A 24,426-nucleotide genomic window follows, 5' to 3' on the forward strand; every position below is an offset into this window, starting at 1 on the left:
TAATAATAATAATAATAATAATAATAATAATAATAATAATAATAATAATAATAATAATAATAATAATAATAATAATAATAATAATAATATTGGTCAAAAAATGTCACAGGCACTTAGAATTATGTGTTAGATTTGAGAACTTATTCTTTTTTCAGATAAAAACAGATATCACGAGTACGTTGTGACGGAAATAAGTCATAAAATAATTTGACAAATTTAGCAGGTGAAAAATTGATTCAATACCTGAATTTTGACCAGGTACTCCACGTCAAAAGTTATTTTGGGTGAAATTGACATTTCCGGTTATTTACCTAATATTTATCTGCTGTAAAACCCTGCGATTTGTAAGTTTCTACTTTTAGCTGTAAATAAAATTTGTTTCTTGTTACCTGACGTAGCAAACTTCTCATCTTGTTGCGAATTCTTTGTTTACACAAAGAACAAACAAAGATATCTGAAATACTAATTTGAAGTTGATAAAGAACTGTAAATTCGCTATCAGTTTTAGTTCATGGGTTTTATTAGTTTTTAATTAAATAGCTCCACAAAAGACCCCATTCAATCTCATTAATTATAGGGGTCGCGTAGAATAAGCCCAACCCTCATCCTATGCGTTTCGTACACAAGTGGGACTAAATAAGTTGATTTTTATATAACACCGGAAGGGATAATGTATTGTTATAGCTAAATGTCGTGACTTGGCATACACTGCACGCACCATAAATGGCCGAATGCGCCATCTTGAACTTCTAAGTGAATTAAATATAGTATACGAAGGGCGTAGAAATCTGATGGAATCTAGTTAATAAAATAAAATGGTGATAGCGCAGTGGGTTGTAAACATAAAGGGGAGACGGGATTTGTTTTGCAATTACAGTGCAATAACTTGTTTGCTTTTTTTCGAATCGATTTCGAGTTGAGTATTAGTGCTAAAAGGTCTGCAGATCGCACAGTTCCGATCTCGCCAGACAATTACTTATCTTTACTATCTCGAGAAAGAAAACATTGAGCTGTCAATATATCTGGCGCCTACTCTGTAAAAGATACCTGTGACAGGTAATTGGAGGTATCCCTGACCGGAAGTATGCATTCACACTGACGCACCATGTTGACTCACAGTTGGCCATTTCCAAAATTTGGAAACAAAAGAATATTTCCGATAAAATCTTTCCAATAAATTTGTCACTACTGGAATGTGGGATATTTCTAGCCCAAACAATTAATTTATTTTATTTTTCTCGTGAAAATAATTAATATTGTTTTTTCACATTATACAAAATCGAATTCAGCCAGGCACTATTTTTTTTATAATTTCGGTGATTTCTTAGATGAGGATTGTCTTAATCAATAGTCGTGTAAAAGAACTGGAGCACGCACTTTCGAATCAATTAAATCTTTTGAATAAAACATTATTGTGTGTACGAACATACCGAACTATTCAAAACCAAATACAAATTAATGCAACGGAATTTACTTTGTATTCCTTAAATTAAACATTCAAATGATAACGAAACTATAAAACTTGTGCTTTTCAATTTCTTTACAACAGAAATTCTACACCTATGAATGAGAGCCAATTTTATATAGTTAAATTGTCAAACATATATTTAATTAGTGTTTTTGTTGTTTTACTTGGTGTTTGTTCATGGAACCTGAAAATTTACAAAGCCTATGATTAACCTAAGGGAAATGTCATACTTCACTCCTATCAAAGCTTATCAACTTCCGTGAGTGAGCTTTATACTTGAATAATTATCAAAAAGTCGAATCTTGTAATTAAAAAAGAGAAAACAACAGTACATTTAAATCTTTATTAAATACCGAGTGTTTCAGAAATAACCATAAAAACAAGTTTTTAGATTATTTTGATATTTCATTTGAAAACCTCTGTAATAAATTTGTAATAAACGTACAATTTCGGACACAGAATTTTGGATTCGACTGACACAAAAATGTAAAACGAGTCTGATGCAACTAACCTTACTTTCGGTTTTTGTAATTTTTGTCTTGACAGCTAGGGAAAAATGCCAACAAATCAAAGTAATTTATTGAACTTATATAAAATTTTAACTAAAACTTTCAAATTTTAGTTTCAAACGTCAATCACAATAACAATAAAGTATGGCTTACATTGACTTTTTTGAACTGTCCAAAATTCCCTGTCTACAATTGTACTTATTTGCTGAAAACTAGATGATACGACTGTGTTCTCTATAGTCATATAACGATTAAATTGAAGGGACTGAGGAATCGAGAATTTGTACGATATCAGTCTTTGTATTTTAGTTAGGAAACTTTTATTTGTAAATACATACCAGGTGAATAAAAAGTATGAAACCAAACATTTTTCGCTTAAACTATTTATTTTTTGAAAAAACTAATTGATGAGTGATAAAGTACTATAAAAATGTGACAATTTAACAAGAATAAAATTTTTGTTCAGTTTTCAGTTTTTCAGTTCTACAAAAAAAAATATTTTTTAAATGGCAACCCACTATAAAATCATTTTTCTCATAAAAGCTATACTCTAAGGATTACAACTATCCGCTTTATATTTAATTTTTTCAAAAAAATTTTTACACATAAATTGTAAATTTTGACAAAAAAAATTGCATAACTCAAAAACAAAACAAAATTTCGTTCTGAAAATACGATCAGATTTTTTATATTACTTTAATTTATATTAATTATTATTTGCTGGAGGCAAATGATTAAAAATAAAACCGCTTGGTTCCATACTTTATATTCACCCTGTAGTATTTATATAATTCTAACAATGGGATTTTATACATCAGATTTACTAATAAATATACAACTGTATATTTATATATATACAGGGTGTTTCACACAAATTTACGAGGCTTGCGCGTAATGTGCGCTCCCAAATATACAAAAGACACAAAACACTGGATACAAAAAATACACATTTAATCATTTAATTTTTGGAAACTCATGACAGTAGTTGTCAAACTAATCATTAATAGTCATAAATTGCAGTTTTTCAGAAACAATTATCATTTGTTCTATCAAGAGTTCTATCATGAATATAATTCTAGTGTACCTATCTTAATCACTAACTAACTACAAACGTTGTAATTTTTGAAAGGGTGACTAGAGATGATTATCCAATTTTTCAAAATTTGTAATCGAGTTCGTATCGGAATATGTATTATTGATGGCATCTTACAGGCGCAGTCTTCGTAAAATTATGTGAAATACCCTGTATTAATTGCTCAAATTTTTCCTAATATTTTAAGTAATCGCTTTCAAAAACTTATTAAATGTAGTTCTTATATTGCCAAGAAATACGTAATAAAAAAATAAGCATTTTGAACATTTTTTGTAAAATAAATATCTACTTAACAAAAAAGTTATTTTAAAGTTATATTTTTAATCCGCAAACGTCACAAAAGTTTCCTTTTTATGACTAAATGTCACAAATGAAAGTTTTATCTTTCAGGCATGGTGTTTTTAGTTTTACCAAGACATTTATACTAATGTTTTTTTGCTGCTTCAGAAATTTCTGGAGAGATACATTGTAGATCATCAGCATTCGATTTTTACACAAATAACTGCACTAGTCATCCACTAGTTAAATCAATAAAAACATTCGAAAATCTCAACACAAATTTTGATTCTGACGCATGACGTGTTATATGATTTCATTACAAAGCGTCCTGATTATTTTGTTTGTTTACTTGCTAATTATAATGTTGCTCTTTACTTACGATGTGAATACGTTTGAAGGTAAAATAGTATATATTATAACATTTGCACTAAAAGTGAGTTTATGTGGCTCAGCTGAATTATTTGCCTCACTGCGTTCGCCAAAATAAACGTTCAGTTTCCCCACATAAACTATCTTTTTACTTTTTGCATTTCATTCAAATTTGTTACATTACTAAATTGGGAAATAAATACTGTATTCAAAGGTAGTTTCTGACTATTCTGTAAAAATTTGAAGCAAAACCACTTCATGATTTATGATGATTTAAAATAGATTTTTTATACAATTACAATAAATTAATGTAATTTTTTTTACAAAAATTCAAGAACGTTATTTACAGTAACAAGAAGAAGGTACCTAATAATTTTTGATCAAATCTTCATCTTTTTATACAAAAATAAAGAAATTATTTTTTACATATACACCTCTGAAATTCTTATACATTTTGACATAATTTAGATAAGGTAGAGGTTTTATATCATTTCTGGAACGATTTCTAAAAAACTATTTTTATAAATTGTTACATAATTGTTAAGTACAACAAAAATGGGAACTTTTTTACTACTAAGTGAGTTACTTACTGAAATTACTGAAATTTTTAAGCAATAATTAATGTTTTTCAAAAATACTTAAACAAATCTATCAGCCCTTGTACTCGTAATTCAGAATTTGCTTTTTTTTTCATAGAAAATAAAAATATGGTAAATTGGACAAAAATAGAAATCTCTTTCCTGAAAATGTCTATGAGTAGGTATAAGCATTAAATGTTAATACTTTTTTGTTAATTTACTAAAAGTCCTCAAACTCATGGTAACAAATACTGTATTCTTAAGCACATTATTCTAGAAAAGATTTTTTTTCTTATTTTTAAATCAAAAACCCTCACTAAAAACTTTTAACACTAATGTGATCAGGGGAGGTAGACCCATTTTGACTGCTAAGCTTACAGTTTCGTAAAATTTAAATATAATTTTTTTACAAAATTATAAATTCTTTGCTGGTTTTTATCAGCATCAATATTTGTTTACAACAAACAATAAAAACGGACTATTGCAATGTAAAAACTACATCTAAATTGTTCTCACTCTTAAAATGTTCTACATTTAATTAGATGTTGAAAAAAATATTGTTTAGCTATATAGAAATTCAGTTCATTGGGGCTACTAGTGAACGAAAAAAGGAGCAATTAAAGTAGTTATAATTTATTGATTGATAATATGGCTCTGAGAGTGGGCAAAGACGTGAGTAATGGTCACAGTTTCGTTTTATTAAAACGTAATTTGGAAGAACTTTCAAAGTCTGATAAGGTAAAAGTTGTAAAAAGCTTAGTGACGTTGGTTGCGGCAGTGATGCTTCCTTCCTTCAGCCCGACGTATGTAAAGTTAAGTCATCTCAGTCCAATTGTCCAACACCGATGTCCTGTTGTCTCAACCTTCGGTTTACGTGGCCGAGGTGCAAGAGGGGAGATGACCGGCGCGACACTACACAGAAACCCTTTCTGAGGCCGGCTCCACTCTGCCGACCTGTCATCGCATCTCCACTTTAGAATTGTATCAATTAGGATTACCGCTGTCTATATTCTCTTCAGATGGACTTCCCCCACCGACCATGAGAAATTATCGATATTTTAATTACCCCGTCACCCATAAATTAACAATTGACGGCTAGAAATCCGAGATTAGTTAAATTGATGGAAACTGAGACTTTTCTTCTTCTTCTTCTTCTTGACTTGTGTATCAATTAGGGTTACTGGTGTCAGTTGGTCGTTCTATCGATACTTTAATTACAGATATATCATTACTATCGTCTATGAATTCAAAAGAAGTGAGTTATTGACGTAATTAATTAAATTGCTGACCGGTCGCATCAGACTTGAAATTTTATTATTGGCTTGTGGCTAAACTCATTAATTACGAGCTACTGGCGGTAATTTACGTCTCCGATTCCCAGAAGACAACTTCCATATTTGCTCACCTCATTTTCGAAAAAAAAACTAATGGCTTGTTTGCCCATCACTGAGCTGAAATTGTTGATTAATGAAATAATTTTTTTTCTCTCAAAAAATCAAGGAAGAGTAAGGTGCGGTATATCGCACAGGCGGCGGCATTGAAGCGCATAATAAAGAATTCTATAAAACACTCTAGCAGGGTGTAAGTGCTTCAAGAGCCTAGTTGGGTATGTTGCCTTCTGTGGTGATCCATTAGGGTTTAGTTTAGTGTGGCATAGTGACACGGCGGTGCCCACTTTGATTCCATCAGACTGCGTCCGGATCGTTTTATGTGACATTAGACAGGCGCCAGCAAGTTGAATTCAGAGCGATTCATTCCAAATCCGAGATTTGATACAGTAATGACTAAATCTAAAGTCTGTTTTAACGGAAATCAAGTCAAAATTTTAGTTATAGCTATAGCCACAAATTTTGTTTACTCCTTGTTTTGCCTCTAACAATTTCATTTAAAAATTATGTTTTCTTATTGAAATATTGTCATCATTTTATTTTCTGAATTTTGTGTGTTTGTAAGCGTTATTCCAATATTTGAAAACAGACATCACTACCTAATGTCTAAAGACTGAAATATGTGGATAATATTAGTAGAAATACACTGCAGGTAGGTAAGTACAATGTTGTGGGTAAAAATGAGTTTCAAAAATTACTGAAAAAATGTGTCATTACAGAAAAAGTTATTTTGAAAAAGATACACGCAGAGGTATAATAAAAATTGGCAATAAATTTTGTGTAATTTATTGACATGAGCTCGAAGTTGATGCATGCAAAAATTCTTCAGCTTTAATTTTAAAATTGTTACTTTTTTAACTCGTTTCTCAAAAACAATGCAATCACACACACCAATTTAATTACGGTCTTTCACATCATTTATTTTAATTTTATATTTTTGTCATTTTACTAAAAATTACAGAATGTTTAGCAAACACGCCTTAAAAATTACATTTTAACGGTGGTCCTTTTTTGAGTTAGCAGTACCAGATTTGTCCCCGTTTTGAGTTTACTTTTCAAGTTTTTTTAGACAATTTCTCTTGCTAACGTTTAATGACATTATTTTCAAATTAAATCAAAAGCCGAAACTCTTCTTATTTTCTTAAAATACTTAAAGTCGCGGTCAATTCAAGTGGCCACTTCCCTGTGTAAATTTGTAAAAATTGAGTTGTGTAAATCCGTCTTTAAACATACAATTGTTTTTTTAGGGACATATCTATTAAAAATGACAATACTGAAAAAGTGGGTTAGAGTACTTCATATAAAATCTATTACGCCTGTCACAACTTTTGACACAATTTAGTTACTTCTGCAACCAACTTTGAGAGTGGCGGGCTAAGTACTGCCAACTTTGAGATAAATTAAATGGCCACTATGATGAATTGTGCGTCTTTCGGAATAAATTCTCTGGTGGTGCCAACTGTTACAGATCGGCTCCCTGCAGATATGGAGGGAGTAATTTTTATGTCTTTGTTAAAGGCAAGAAAAATGATGAAATAATTGTTTAGGTAAACTATTTCGAAAGTTTATTTGATTTTGTGGTGAAGAACTAATCAAGTTGCGTATAATGTCACTACATCACTAGCACAGGGAGTATCAACTCAACTCAAACTTTTAATATGCAAAATCTCACAGAAAAAATATGTTTTCTCAACAAAATTTTGACGTGGTAGTTTTCGTTAAAATTGTATTGGAACTTGAAATATGCAAAATATACCACCATCGATAGAAATTTTAGTAGACTTCCATTGAAATAAATGTCAATGACACACCAAAAATTTTTCTTTTTTTGTTATTTGAGCAGACAAGTTAAGAATTTTCTACGCAACTTTATTATATCTTGATGTGTATACACGGTGCGCCAAAACTCGCGCCCCAGGGAAAAATGCCATATAAGGTAAGAACAAGGAACATGGCAAAAATGTAAAAAAAAAATTATCTATAAAAATTTCGAAGTTATGAGGGCTTAAAGTTTGCACTTTGACTCTATTTGTATTGGAAAAATAATTTTCCAAGTTTTTTTGCTATAGGCTGTTAAAAGAGGAAACAAGGAAGTTGTATCCTAAATTGTAACTCTGTTCAATGGTATTTGTGGTTATTATTGGCAAAATTTTTGTCCCTTTACTAAATAATTGTAAAAAGCATATACAATATTATCAGTATCATTAAATAGATATAAAAAAATGTCAAATGTCAATTTTTTTTACAGATACATTTTTTTCATGGTCCTGGTATCTTACCTTACTTGAAAATTTTTTCTGGGGCGCCAGTTCTGGCGCAGCCAGTGTATAGTTGCGACGTTTTCTTTGTATAGTTGGTACCAACAATATTTGAGACTCATTATAGAATAAGAAGATTACCCCCCACGGTGGTTGATGGGGCTTGCGGTAGAAATGCCATAAACAAATTTGCATTTCTTAGGACAGGCACGTTTCAAAGGTTTGTAGGAAGAGATGGTCCGTAACAGAAATTTGTTTTTGGGCTTTCGTCAAAATAAAATAAAATTAATATTCAGCTATATTTTGAGATTGTTTCTTTACAAATCTGCATTATCACTTTAATATTAAATTAATATATAAATTCCCAAATGTTTGCCTGTAATAAATTAAAAGCCTACCACGAAAATTCCTGAATACGGTCCTTTTGTAAATCTTCAGGGTAGTACCACCAGCAGCGAAAAATTATTACGGCCGATCGCAAGGCTGCTTAATCCCCAATAAAGCTTTGCATACGTCAATCTCAAATATTCCTGGTGACGACTATACACCACAAAATTTTGCGGTAGATAATGGTGATAACCTTCACAATAAGATGTTTTGACAAGGGTAGTTTGGTAATATTTATAAGGTCTCTCTGCCCGATTTTAGCGATTTAGCCCAATTAAAAAAAATATTCAAAAACTGACTGTCATTTAAAATTTAATAGATGTTTACAGTAATATTTACAGTATTACAATTTGTCAATAGCTTTAAAATTTTTTTTTTCAAAATTCTGATACAATTGTTAGGAAAACCGTTTTCAGCAACTCTATCTGCAATAAATCACACAATAAGCGTGGCAAAGTGGTCGACTTGAAAGGTTCTCGGTTTGGAAGTTATGGTGTAACCTACAAACCAAACATTCTTACTGTACATCAGTTTTGAAGAATTAGTACGACGTTTATGGGACAGTGTGTATGTACATGTTAATTTTCAACATAGGTAGTAAATTTAAAATTAGACCGAAATTGGTCGAAAGCTCTGCCGACAAATCAAAACTATTTACTGCTAAAATAAAAAAAAATTAATTATTGGTAGGAATTTAGATTTGTCAACCAGATCGAAACGATCCATCCTGGCGCCCAGGTACCGGCAATACCAGCACGTCTTCGACTAATGGGACGACACACACATATACTCTTTCGATGACATCATTTTCTCATCAAACCCTAATAAAAATAAAATTGTTCATGGGATCAAACTAGGCGCCAGGTAAATTCAACATTCGCGACATAGCCTTGAAAGTGCCTTTTGGTCGCATTTGATTTATTCAGATCAGATCATCAAAATAACCGAATATTTTAATAATTACTTGTAAATATCTAATCTGACCATGTGGTGTAACTTTTTACATAAAATTAATAGAGTGTAACTCTGAAATAATTTGCTGTAGGTAAATATTAAATTTAAAAATGAAACAGATATAAAACAAAATCATTTAGAAGATAATTTCCGAGTTTCGAGCTTCCAGAATCCGCATTGCGTAATTTTTGATACATCCAATACGATGGTACTTTCATGAATAATGCAAACGATAATATTATACAGTGTTTATGCATTAATTTACACCGGTTAGTTTTCTTAATATACTTTGATTAGATGCAAGTTTCTCTTTTAGTGTCCTATTATTATAATTTATGAAGTGGTTGAACCGTTTTTTTGTTAATAATATACCATTTGGAATGTTATGTTATTTGACAAAAATCTGTAACAATTTTTCGTTGGCTTCGCAGACACATGGGCGTATAATTAATGGCAACAATTTTTCACGACCCTTGTGACATCTGTCTCGGTATACACACGTGTCGAGTAGGACATCTGATCTAATAGGTCGTTAGTAAAAAGGTTGATGCAAACCCCCTTACAACTTAAAATTTTTTTAAGATTAAGTTTCAATTTACAAAATAAAAATAAAATCATACTTCATCGCCAAACAACTTTATAATTTCGAAGAAGAAGTGAAAATCCGAAGTAAAAACTAAAAGCAAGTTTATCTCACATACTTACTTACTTTTTTATGCGCTTTTTATGCAATTTTTTATACTATTTTTATGCAGTTTCAAAGTTTGCACAAATATTAAAATCGTTCGAACTATTTGAAAAAATGAAAAATTTGAAATAGCTATACTTTATTGAGCAATTAATTTACATTAAGAATTAAAAAGCTGTAAACCTACTATAAACTAATGAATATGTATTTTATAACTCAATTTAATTTAAATTTTTTAATTTTATTATAATGAATCTTATTAGCGTTAAAGCATTAAATTATTTTAAGTTTAATGTACGAAAAATTAATTTAGCTCTTTATAAGTCTAGACATTTCAATGAGTTTATTAGCCATTTTTTTGGTGTTATATAGAGGAATAAATGTAAAACGTGTAAGTAAAAATAGTAACGGTAAAAGTTTTTTTAGACCAATGATAAAAAATTGCAAGAGAAATGTAAAACACAAAGACAGAGAGTTACTCGTATTTAAAAACATCCTGAAAGTCACGTATACCTATTTAATCACACTTGATCAAAAATGAACCAATTTGACAATCATTTGATAGTTAGGTATATGCTCTATGGAAGTTGTAGTTTTATAAGACAAGAGGCACTGTTTATTAGAATTGTAATGCTTGTGAAAATGTAACAATAATAACTATATATAATATTTTAAAAAGTGATAGTAGAGCTCATTTTTTTGCAAAAGAAGTCAAAATAACTAAACTTGCCTTAATAAATGTTTATAGTTTATAAGATATAGAGGGTGCAACTTAATAATATTAAAAAAAATGCAATGTAAACGAAGTTTGAACTTTTTGAGTACTTTATCCTAAAGTTTACATCTCTAGTTGTGATATCTTCAACAAAAAAATACTTGCGAAATTTTTACCGTTTAATAATTTCTTTATATGAAGATAGTTTTTTCTGTGTTTATTTTTACCAATTTTAACTCATTTTTTTTAAACAATGTAATAGATTTTGAAAAGTTAACCTTAGAGATTATACTTGTTTACAATTTGAGTTGACAAAGTCAAAAGCTGCGTCTAAAATTTAAATTTATTATACCAACAAAATTCTCTATATCTCAAAAATTATAAACATTCCGTAAGGCAAGTTGAGTTATTTTGACTTCTTTAAAGCTCTTCTATCACCTGTTAAAATATTTGCACATACTTTAAAATCACTCTGTATATTAATTAAACTTAAACATGATGCTTCAAAAAAATAGTAGGTTGTATAGAAATTTTGAAAGCACTTTTTTTAAGTAAAAAAAATTAAGTACCCAGGTATGTGATAGAACCTAATTGAAAAACTGTTGAGTTTTCGATTGGCCAAATATCAAAATTTTATAATAATAAAAATAGTATATTATAACACAAGGTAAAGAAGAGATTTTTTTATAGCCGAGATGCGTAGCATCGAGGGAAATAATAAATGCGAGGCTATAAAAATCTTCTCTATCGTGTACTTAATGGACATGTTGCCTCAGACGTAACATGTCGTAATTCACAACGACTATTTTTGTTAATTCAGTATTACCTATACTTACTTCAGTTATTAACTTAAGTTGGAAGTATTATATTTTCTTCTTATCGTAAACGAGGTTATGTCATTTTTGTACTTCTACACTATTAATAGTACATTACAAGCGAGGTGGTAAATATGACATTACCCCGAGTGCTTATGTATACGATCGAGAGGCGCCAGCCTCGAGATTGGATAAAGCACAAGGGGTAATGCCATTACCACCGAGGTTTGTATGCTATTTTATTCACAATCACATTATTTTCAGTCAAAAATTTGAGTAAAATAAAATTCTAACAAAGTTAATATCCAAACGTGGTAGGCCATCCAAATGACGTTTGATTTTTGACATTTCAGAAATGTCAAAGAAAATATTGAACTAATGTGTAAATCTGATTTAAAGTCGTCGAAATGGAGCAATGTACTCTCCGAGAATTAAGAGAAACTACTACAAAAGTAATTGAATACTAATTTAGCGAAATATTATGCGTAACTTGACAATTTGAAAGAAAAAATTTCCGGTATTTTTGTAATTTTAAGGTTGGCTATCGTGCATATTACCGCCCAAGAGAAAGTAATATTATTACTCCTCATGAGATTTAATGATGTGTCTCCCACCCTTTAAAAGGTTAGTAATCGGCATATTACATTAGTGATTGTGAATAAAGAAATTTTCTAACTTCATAATATGGAAATATTTGTTAAAATAACAAAGAAACTGCAAAGAAAAGGGAAAAAGTGTTAAAATTTGCCTCACTACCGATAGTATTTTAACAAGAAACAACCCATTTGTTGCTGTCAAACATCAGAGGATAAAACTCAATTTTTTTTATTTAATGTTTATAGTTCTTGAGATACAGAGGGTTTCGTTTGTCGAATAAATTTAAATTTATTGGGACTCAGCCTTAAACTTTACCAACTCGAATTGTAAAAGTATATTAAGCATCAAGAACGTTAAGTTCTTAACGTTCGTGATGCTTATGACATTTTTTGTACGATTGATTTTTGTTAGATTTTTTAATAAAATATCTAACAAATGTTCTAGGACGCCAAAATATTTGGCGACGTTTTTGAATAGTTACTGACTTAGCAACAATAAACAAAATACTTACCGACGAGATTGGGATAGCAACGAGTAAATACAACTTACTGTCTTGGAAACAGACGTAGTAAACAATCGAATAGAGTCTAATCGCGAAAAAACTAATATACCTAATCTCTGAGGTTAGCTACACAAAATCTATTACATTGTAAAAAAAACTGAGTCAAAATTGGCAAAAAGAAGAAAAATAAATGTTCTCATAAAGAAATTATAAAACGATAAAAATTTTGCATCCATTTTATTTGTTAGAGAAACGACCAAATCATCAAATGTTACCTACCGACTATTAGCAATGTAAACTTTAAAACCTTAAACCTCAAATGGTTCAAACTTTTTTAAAGTTTATATTTTAATGAATTGCTGGTAGGGTTAGTGTGAATTAAGAACACAACATGACCTCTGTCTGTTTTTGACATTAGACAGCTTCTAACATTTTGGTACTAAAGTCAAAAATTAAAGCTATTCCCGGGCATTAGGATTTTTATAGAGCTTGAATTACGATTATTATGATGATATAGAGGGTATAAATATTAACCTCAAAACAGTTTTTCCATTAAAAATGAAATTACAAATGACCTACGTGACGGTAAGACAAACTTTTGCCGTACCTCACTAGTTCTGCGTTACTTTAATCGCATTTATTAAAGAGAGATAAATAGCGTGACCGACCTTACGCAAATACATAGAGAGAGAGCAACAGGGCTGTTTACAAATGTTGAAAAGAGATATCTATTAGGTACGTCTTCCGAATTATTAATTGATCCACACGCATATAAGTAAAAAACAAATTTTATATTGCATTTTTTTGACAATTTTTCCGACGCCAGAAACTATACACATTTATAAAGCAAGTTTAATTGTTTTGTCATCTTTTGAGCTCTATACTATCAGCTGTTAAAATATTCCACATACACTAAAATCACTCGGTATATACCTAGGTATATATAAAACTTTAAACACCTAGAGAATCTACATACGTATAATTATTATGCTATAAAAGTGCACTGTTTTATTTTTAATTTAACTGATAAATAGATAGATTCAACATTTAGTGTAATACCTACTATTTAATTTTTTAACGTAGAAGGTTAGATAATGGATACCCATTAAAAGACAGTGTATAGATGGCCATACCCATTAAAAGATAGTGTATAGATGGCATTGTTTTAAAAAATATATATATTTGTGCAATTTTAGTTAAAAATAAAAGGGATGAAAATAAAACGTCGGTTATGTTTGCATATATAATTTTTAAATAAGAATTTTTTTTTGTAAACATTAACAAATCAAAAAAATGTCATTGGTTCTCTCTGTCCAAGTATTCGGGAGAATACACAACATTTTAAGAAAGTTATAGGCACGCTTTGTTCATTTTTGTGTTTTTGTTCTTTTCCACTTAAAAAGTTTTAATTTTTTTTTGCATTCATGACTTTTATTGTGACAGTTTTTGTGGAGCCAGTTGAGGCACAGCATCTTGTCTTCATTTTTTATATTATTTTGTAATAGTTTTTTTACATCTTTTACAATAATTATTGGTTGAACCTAAAGTGTCGCCGATCATAATTTTATGTCTAATAAGCATAAAGTATTTAGACTATTTTGTATTTTAAGTTTATTGTAATGTTTAAACAGTTTTTCTTAATGTCGCCGTCGTGTTGTCAGAATAGACAAAATCTTTGAAAACGTTGGCTAAACGTGATATTCAATTATTAGCTACAAAAATTACACTATCATTGCAAAAACAAGAAACTTAAAATTACTTATGCTTTTGTTAATTTTTAACGAAAATTTTTAACATCATAAACTATTAAACTAATTAAACTGTCAAACCACTTGTTAAATTACTTTGCAATTTAATTTTTCTTATGGTCATTTTTCCCGAGCTTACCATATAGGTAGATATTATTTGTATTATATGTGGTTATTTTAAATTTTAAAATTTAATTATAACATAGCTCTACAGTCGTTAGTTTTCTTCCACACAAAGTATTATTTAGCATAATGTAGAACTCGACCATGCTGTTAATAATTTTCAGCTTGGTGTGGGCAAAAAAACTGACTTGGAAACATTTTCAAATGAGGTTAAATCTGCAATAAATATTTGCGCGTCGTAATTAAATAAATTCAAGTAAAAGCAGTTCTGTGTTTTACCAGCAATAATAATTGTAGGTACACGTATTGAATTTCACTTTTTTTTCTTGCGTCACAAGTAGGTATACCTAAAGCTAGATTGTTTTTTCTTTGGCCAATCCGCCTCCGACTATCTGGAGATAATTGTTATAAGATTAGGTAATTTGTGATGCTGGCCAACTCAATTATCTATCTGTTCATCGTAATGGAGCTTGCTGGTTCTGTGTGATGGAGAGCCCGGAATCTCACATTCCCGGACCGGATCATAAGGCGGAGCCAACCGAGTAATAACCCGTGGCCGCTGTATCTGACGTCATTATCACAATGGCTGATCACCAGATACACTTACTAATTTGCTACATGGATATTTCGCGTTAGGTCCACTCAAATAACTATATTTTGGTTAAAAAAATAGCACAAGTGGTTGTTTATAGATTTGGTTTATCTAAATTAGTGGATAAAATGTATCTAATATAAGGTGTTAGTTTTCATTATGTAATCATTATAGTCAAAATTTAAATATTTTTTAGCAGTTGTAAGCGCTAGGATATACAAAAGCCAAGTGTCCTTATCACCAAGCGATAAGACTACCGACATGAAAATTGCGATTAGAGAGTGTTTCCATTGTGTGTATTCAATGCTGGTGATAACAAGACATAAATAACTAATCAGTAATGTTGTTATTAGCGATAACACCGCCATTCCGAACGAAATGTTGATAAGGCCCGCCTTCTTTCCCTTCAAAACAAAAATTTATGCAGGTTTATTCATTAATATTCATTTCATATAATTCAGATTGGGAAATTCTATATTTTTACCGGATTTCATGACCTATAATGAAGACAAACTACAATAATTAGATGGTAACCGGACAGGTACTCCGGAGTTATCTTATCGCTCTTCATTAGGTCGACTCGTTATCCTAGACATGTGCTTTTTAAAGTGCAGCTTGCAGATTAGGGAAATATTGACCCGACTGAACCAAATATATTGTCTGCCATTCGTAAAACTACTATCTTAAATATGTAGGGACCGTCTGTGCTTTGTGATAATTTTTTACTACGAATACATCGGACCTACCTGAAGAAGGAAGTATTGTGAGTGAAACATGTATGCTGCTTGGTTTGAATCCAATTAATATTTATAAGTCATAATTTAAACTAACATTATTCTAGTTTGTTATAAGCAAACTTACTCGATACCATGTGATCATTAAATTTCATAACAAAATAGCCTTATAATTTTAAAATTAAGTTAGCAACATTGAATAATGTAGAGAAATTTTCGCCTTACTGTAAATGATTGTCAAATAGGTCCGAAATTTTATATTGGCCACACTGACAATCACATTCAAATGTCACATTTTTTTACTCAATTGTCATTCATTCCCGAGGGACGACGGCTGCTAGCATAAGTAACATCAATTTTATTTTTTCATTACCAACACAAAAGTGAAATAAAAAAATCTATCACAATGTAAATTAAAATAATTAAAGGGTCTCTAAGGATGGTAGCCTGGAACATTAATTTACATATGTACTTCAACTATACCACTTAAATGTCATGTTGAAGTGAGTTTGTCAATTTGACATTGACAGTAACATTATTGTCGTCGTTGAAAGTCTTTTTGGTATAATTTGCAAGTATTTTTCATTTATTGGTTGATTTCTTTCTTGCTTTTGTTTTGCGCCTCATTGGATTCTTTTAATAATTCCTTAACTTCCATGAAATCAAGCATAAATGCACTTGTGTTAGTGTAAAAAATTGAAATAATGAGGGGTTACTGATAAAAATTAGCCCTCCCCCATCATCCTTTATTTAAAAAAATGCGGCCAATCTTATAAAAAAAAAACACACAAATGCTGTGTTAGTACTTTACACATTGTGTCTGCTATGACACAAACCACACACTGTAAATAAAATTGTGATTATTTGAGATATTTGAGGTAAATATGAGCATTGTTTAAGAAGTCCATTATTTAATGAAGTAATTAACAGTTCAAACTGAAATCGACGCATAATCTGACTCTCACATAAGTAACTTTCTGGTTTTCATAAGATCAGAATAAAAGCTTTTTAAAGTTTATTGTTTGTTTTCGAAGGAAGTAAAATGCAACTTTGTTTTGTAAACGTCTTGAATTTCAACTTTTTCTTTTTTCTTACCTGGAAGAATGCATAAGATCGTCTATAGTTTTAAACCCTTAAAAAAACTCAATGTAAGAAATTACTTGTCCACGCTCCTTATGTTTATGATGATTCTCTATTTATGAAATACCGATTTTGGATCCGTTTTCTTCTCAACTTACCCACTGTTCTTTAGAAAATCGGTTTTATACTACACTAAAAATTCCGAGTTTTAGAAACAACATCCAAAAACATTGGAAAAACATAATGGTATAATGAATACACTGCATGTAGAACGTCAATTCGAATCTATTATATTAAATTTTAAATGTCTTTGCAAAGAATCGTACAAAGCAACGTCAGATGACGCACCAGTCAACCACCGTGATTTTTCCCATATGACGAATAATACAATGTTGCCAATTAATTCTTTTGTCACAAACAAATAAAACTTGACAGGATTCATATCAGCCTCTTGTTTTTACATTATTTAATGTTGCCAACTTAATTTCGAATTCAATAAATTGCATATAAGTATCTTTTTGTAAAAAATGATTATTAAGCCTTGTCATTTTAAAGATTAAAATTTTAAAATTTAATAAAAAAAACACAATTCAATAAAAAAATACATTACTCAAATGAGTGCTTTAATAGCTTTAGCAGGTAGAAATGGAAAGACTTGTAATTTTTCCACATAATAATAAAGGCTAAATCTTGGCGTAACGCCTGTTATTTAACTGCAATAGCAGCATAACGATAAACTATTGTGTAGCTAAATGCGTGGGTCTCGTCGTTGATAAGATATTTCGAATTTTATCTATTTCGAATGTATTTAAAGTAACACTAATTGTATAGATATGACTATCGCATTCTGTACGATATGCCACCGTTTTACTGGCTGAAGTAATCCGTCAAAGTGCTAGATTTTTAATCGTTGTGGGTATTATTTCTAAACAAATTTGTCTTAATTTACATAATTAGGTACCTAGTTAAAAAAATTATTATTATTTTTGAAAATTTTTCAAACAAATCGGTTCGATATATCAAACCTGTGAGTATCTGTCAGCGATCGTGTGCCAGTAATGCGACCCATTGCATTCCTAACATCGCATTAGGCCATGAATAGCACCTTCCGACTCCTAAATCTAGAGTGTCTTGCTTGGAATTTACTAACATAGCCTTCACCACCAATAATTACATCCCTTTAAGACGTTAGTCTTTTTATAACGACATGTGTGCGACATTAACTTGACACGATGGGGAAGTGTTCTACATGAATCTTCTACATACACCAAAAACTATAATTTTTAACCACAAACACTTAAAAATTACTCTGTGTAAATTGTCTAAATAAGATGTTAAGTACGTTAAGAGCAATAATTTTCTTTGATATTAATTAGGAAAATGCATTAAATATGACTTCTATAATTAAAATATTTTATGACAGTCATATTTTTAAAATTACTTTTCTGAACAGGTAGCTCTTTCCGGTAATTTTTCGTTGTCATAAAAGTCATATTAATAAAACAGAAAAAGTCACAATTTAAGTTATTGCCGCGGACTTCAACCAATTACATTAGCGCTCTGAGAACTAGACACTGAAGGGTTATTAAATTATATTTCAAAGGAATGCAATGAAACTTTTGCATCCTGAGTAGATTAGATAGAAGTTAACATAAAAATATGGTTAGCATCTAAGCAGACATATGGTTTTGTGATAATAAATTAATTAAGATTTCATATTAAGTATTTATATGAGTTGTGTCTTAACATGATAACAGCTGTGTTACGAAAAGTCGTATACAGTATACCTACATACAAGGAAAATAAAAAGTATAGAACTAAGCGGTTTTTTTTTATCATTTGCTTTCAGAAAATAAAATAATTAATAAACATCAATGTAATGTAATAGTTATTTATGTACATACCAAGGGCATAATAAGGAGATTAAGGCCTGAAGAAATGTTTCCTAACGTCGGGCTTTAATTATCTGAGGGCTATAATCGACAATTATTCTCGTGGTACATACAACGTTCTATTGTATTTTGGATTGCGTTTTGATTCTCTCAAATAAAAACTGAAAAATCGAGATCGCCACAATGAGAGGTTGTATTATGCGTTTTTATACTATTTTTTTCTATTGAACGTCCTTTTAATTAAATTAATTAATAAAAAAAACACCACAAGCCCTAACTCCATTATTTTTAAAGTTATAACAATACTTTTAGAATAAAGTTGAACATTTTTTTGTGATCTATTGTTTAGGATACCTAGATGCTAGATTAATGCTGTTCTCTATTTCAACGGAAGTAACATAAACTCTATTTTTTTAAATGGAACAGCCGGTATATTTTACTTACAAAAATCAGTCGCGGTAAAAAAGGTCTTAAGCATCACGAACTTACGACTTACGAACTAATCTCAGACAATAATTGGAGTCGTCGCTTTGCTCCTCCTCCAAACAATTGTCTTCGATCGGTAAAAATGTTCTTTCCGTTCTTGATGCTTAATATACTATTTTGACTTATATAAGTAAAATAAAAATGTCAACAGAAATTATAAGCAGAAATTAAAATATGATAAGTACGTAAAGCTATCATAAAGTTGTGGTATTTGAAATATTTGCATTTTTCGGAAGACTGTTGTTATATAAGCTATACTGTTGTTATTATAACATTACATTTCCCTATGTGTCATCATTATATGTTTCACTTCATTACCAACTCTTGATTTATGATTTATCTAATATTTTTTGATGTCTAATATTAAATTTTAATAATAAGGTTTGCAATTGTATTCAAAGTTCAGGTAATTAAATTAATTATAAGAAAATAAAGTAAGTAATTTTGGTTGTTATACCTACTTGATTATGTGATGGAAAAAATCATTAATTATAAAAACTTACACGAACAAAGCTTTTCCACTTAAAATAAAATTATTAGACGTATTCCTAAAATGTTATATTAATTATTATCAACAATAAAAAGGACAACGACAGAAGTTTTTCAAGTGTGAAGCCAACCAGGTAATACGAGTAGGGGAGATCCGTACAATTGTAACGCGGTAACAATATCTATAAAAACTTTTAAGTTTCTGAATGTACTAATCTAGCAATGGCGCACATAAACAGATGTTGATGTAAAGTAGTTTGCATGTTAGTTTCCGTGGGCTACGTAATACTGGTAAAAAATTACTAAAGATTGTGTATTTTAAAGACAGCTAAGAAAAATTTAAGTTTTTCCGTCTTTTTGGTATATAGCCTTTTCATGCTGACATTTATTTATTGACATTTTATTAAACAAATATCGCCAGAGTAGGTACAAATGTTACAAAAGTTTAGTTTATACGGTCCTAGTTTTTCATTTGTTTAAACTGTGATGATGACACAATAAAGCACTAATTACTTTCATTAATTATTGTTTACAGTTAAATCTGAATTCTTCATTACCAAAGATAAGTTTCTTATTGTTTTGTTTTGTTATTTTTTAAGCATGCATCCAAAAAATGGCTATTTTTGTATACGCTCCTTAAAATTTTACGAACTCAAAATGAGTTTCTTTAATCTCAATGAAATAGTACTAAAATAGTTATGTTGGGAACTAGTATACATACTCTAAATAAAAAATCTTTTGTGAAAATTGTTATAACTGCACTAATTCTCCTAATTTATTAACATTGAATAAACAAAATTAGACACAAATCTAGAGCAAATCTGTTTTTTTTTCTTGAATTGCCATTTTTTTGTTCGAAAGTGGTTTTATTCGAATTTCAAGATCCCTATTCTCGGCACACAAGAGTTATAAACATGCAAAAGGAGCGATAAGATGAAGGCGGTGTGTAAATCAGTAAGATTGCAAAGTGAGTGGTCTGGTGCGAGTTCCTGGAAATGTCTCAGCTTTACGTCTGCTTTAGTAAAGTCTTAAAATGCTACCCGCGACTTCACTAATGACTTTCAGCACTACATCCCGACCCAACCTCCATAACATACCACAAATACTTGCTCTACACCAAAACACGCCACTACGCCTAACCTTGCGTTCCAAATTACGACGCTTCTTAATGGCACATGATTTATATTATTTCCATGTAATGTATCTCGCAGCCATCACTGCCTCCACCATAAATTATAGAAAATATACGAGCTTCTCGATTACGAATTAATCATTAACATAATCGCGTTTGGATACCGGAAACTCGTTACAATGAGTTTCAACAAACAAACGATAATTACATGTCTGACAAGATAAATTAAAGCTATAAAAAATATTATACTATATTTTTGAGAAAATAGAAAACAGAAACAAAAACAATTAAATTTTTTTTAATTTTCAGATGGTTTAAAAATAATTTTCTTTTTTCAACTTCGACCATGTTCCATACAAGTGGCGGCGGTGGAGGATACAGCGACGGTAACGCAGGATTCCATCAGCATCTGCAACAATCTCCTGTTTACGTTCCAAGCAGTAGAGCAGTGCCCCAATATCCTTCTCCAGCGAGTGGACATTTTGGGGCTGCTGCTCATCAGAGTAGTTGGGCGCACGCTGGTGGAACTTACGGTGAAATGGCAGCCCCATCTGCACACACTTTGGGGACTTCACCACACGCTGGAGCTTTATCAGCGGGCCAATTTTATGCCCAGAATATGATGATGAGTTCGTGGAGGGCTTATGATGGGGCTGGATTCCAACGGACGTCTCCATACGGTGAGAATTTTTATGTTTCATTGACTGAAACAATACCAAAATTAACCTTACTCAGATTTCTTGGCAGAATCATTCTGTTTGTGCATTTGTGAAAGAGATAAAATTATTTGAATGGTTGATTAATTTATCAAATGTAAACAAAAATGAATAATTATTGTTATGGGCAGTCGGAAGTATCTATAAATTGCATTTTAATGATTTCGTTATCTTAATAAGTTTATGTTTCTGATGATATTAATTTATGCATGTTTAAAATGTATTAAACACAATAGTTGTCTCTTATACTACTGAACCTGTAAACTGCATTAATTATTTCGATAGAAACAATGTTTTAAAATATGTTGATTAATTGAACAAAATAAATTTTGATATACCTACCTAATACACATTTTTCACTATTCTGACATTAAAGATTGCTTATTTATAAAAACCATAAACCCACACATTTTAAAAATAAATTTAAACAGTTTGAATTATTACAACATTGTTTTCTTTTTGCTTTGAATCATGTGACCATATTTATATATTTTTTTATAGAATAAGATTATTTAGGAACTTATTTACATGCATGAATTTATTATAAGTAATCATAATTCTATTCATAATTTTATTTTTACAAAAATTATCTAATTTACTGAACAAAATTTAAATAATTTAATTTTTAATTTATTTTTCTTCATAGATTATTTTGCCAGCAAGTCTCATTTAGTTTGTAATGAAATGTATTTATGTTTTTATGCATAGGGTACAGGATGTCTCAAAATTTGCAGAACAATTTAATGATACATTGTTATTGTATTGTATACAAGGAGCATGAAAAAAATGTCAAAAAAACATTTATAATTAAAAGGGTTAAGAATTTGAACGTTTGAACCTACATTTGTTGATTTTATATCCTTATTTTTTGCATTATTTGCAACCTAAAAATTTTACGTGACTAATTCAAAATGTAATCACTACAATAGGTATGTAAATTTCAACAAATGTTAAGAAACTGAAGTAGACCATAGAGAAACTAGTCTAACATAGGTTCAATTTTTTTTTATGTAATATTTGAAGATGGGAACAGCCGTTTCCAAAACATCATGAATAAACCGTAAATTTGTTAATTACATTTTTTATTAATTCCCAGGCTCTACTACAACATTGAGAGAAAAAACTAAAAAGAGAATAAGAAACTACAATAATTTTTATTTGTAGCTTTTTTAATATGGTCAATATTTTTGTGCTTTTTTATTGATATCTTCTACTTCAAACACGATAAAATATTCCAACAAATAAATAGGGTCAAATATACAAACTTTAAAGCCTCATAAACAAAAAATTTGAAACAGATAGATATTTTTTTGTGATGTATCATAAAGTTACAACGCAAATTTTGTGGCATTCTGTACCGGGTGTTCCAAGTTTTAGAGCCGGCGCAAAAATAAATATTTCTAATTGATTAAAAAAAAATTGATAGTGTAAACGATAGAGAATTAAATAGACTTTAATATAATATTTTCATACTGTACAAAAATTTTAGCGTATGGCAGTTAGACCTTAAAAATCAAATTTAAAATTTTTTTTTAATTAACTGGAATTAAGTATTTTACATGATAATTTTTTTTGAATTTTCTGTGAAAATAGAAAATGAAAATAGAATAAAGAAAAAATAGAAGTAGAAAGTATTTCAATTAATTAAAAACATTTTTTTCCTAATTTGGTTTTTAGAGTCTCAATGACACGCTAAAAATTTTGAACTGTACAGTTGGAGACAAAATACTTTGGTCGTCACTTTTCTGACATTTTAATGTAATTCAAGCTTTAACGTTAAAATAAATGACAATTTCAAATTGATGACAGCTATTATATTTTTCTATCAAAAATATGTACAACTTGTCAACTATGATTGACAGTAGCTAAAAATAAAGTTAACAGTCCTAAAGCATGCTTTACAATTTAATGTCACTCAAGTGACATTGACGACCAAAGTATTTTGTCTCCAACTGTAATAATAAAGCATCAAATTAAAGTCTGTAATCCTCTATCGTTTGCGCTAGCAAATTTTTTTTAATGAATTAAATTTTTTTTTTTTTCTCGGCCCTAAAACTTGAGACACCTTGTACAGTCGAACAAAGTGAAAATGACAGCCCCTGCTGTAGATGCCGACCCTTCTAACTGCATGCAAGCATCAGGGTCGTAAATTAAAAAAAAATGATTTGTTAAATTTTTCATTAATAAAATTACCTTTTCATTTAACTTGACGTTTGTAAGTGCAAAATAAATGGCAACTCAATTCGAATTAGTTTAATAATTGTGAACTAAATTTTCATTTCGCTTTCTGTAAACCGGCTCCTAAAGGAATTTATCTTGAAACTACGTCAAATTTGCAATGCGATAATTTACGACCCTGCCTTCTTGTGGTTAGAAGGGTTGGTATTCCAGGAGGGGCTGGTTTATTGAGACGTCATTTTCATTTTGTCCGACTGTACATATTATGTATAATTTGTGACATTTGTTTGTTTAAATTTTATATTTAGGTATTAAATTAAATACTTACATAAAAAACGTTTTTAGAAACAATTTATAAGAGTTTTTTTTATTAAAAAAATTCTCAAAAATTTTAAATACCAACACCAACCAACCGTACAACAACCAATAAGAGGTTTTTTATTTTAAAATGAAAAAATATATATTTTGTAAAATCCATTATCTTTAATGGTATTTGCCAGAGTCGTAAATTGTAAAATATTTTCCGCAAAGCCATAACTTAAGTATTCTCTCCTATAAATAGAAAATTTGTGTTTTGTGTATTGATCTTGGCGGCATTTATGGGAGAACCGCAGAACAAAAGGAAATAGAGCAATAAACCAACAACAGGTTTAATA

At 30.0% G+C, this 24,426-nt stretch overlaps 1 protein-coding gene across 2 annotated transcripts in view; it reads left to right on the forward strand.

The window, feature by feature from the left end:
- Positions 1 to 24,426, forward strand: part of LOC123013214 (GATA-binding factor A-like) — a 47,489-nt gene that overhangs the window by 13,664 nt on the left and 9,399 nt on the right. For both annotated transcript variants that reach the window (XM_044411621.1, XM_044411622.1), the window contains exon 2: positions 21,186 to 21,556. In XM_044411621.1, the coding sequence (XP_044267556.1) occupies positions 21,223 to 21,556 (334 nt within the window). In that variant the 5' untranslated portion in view covers positions 21,186 to 21,222. The remainder of the gene's footprint in view (positions 1 to 21,185; positions 21,557 to 24,426) is intronic.

The sequence above is a fragment of the Tribolium madens genome, unplaced genomic scaffold (assembly GCF_015345945.1).
Source record: "Tribolium madens isolate multiple individuals breed KSU strain unplaced genomic scaffold, Tmad_KSU_1.1 Scaffold_96;HRSCAF=242;Tcas5.2_LG5, whole genome shotgun sequence".
NCBI lineage: Eukaryota > Metazoa > Arthropoda > Insecta > Coleoptera > Tenebrionidae > Tribolium > Tribolium madens.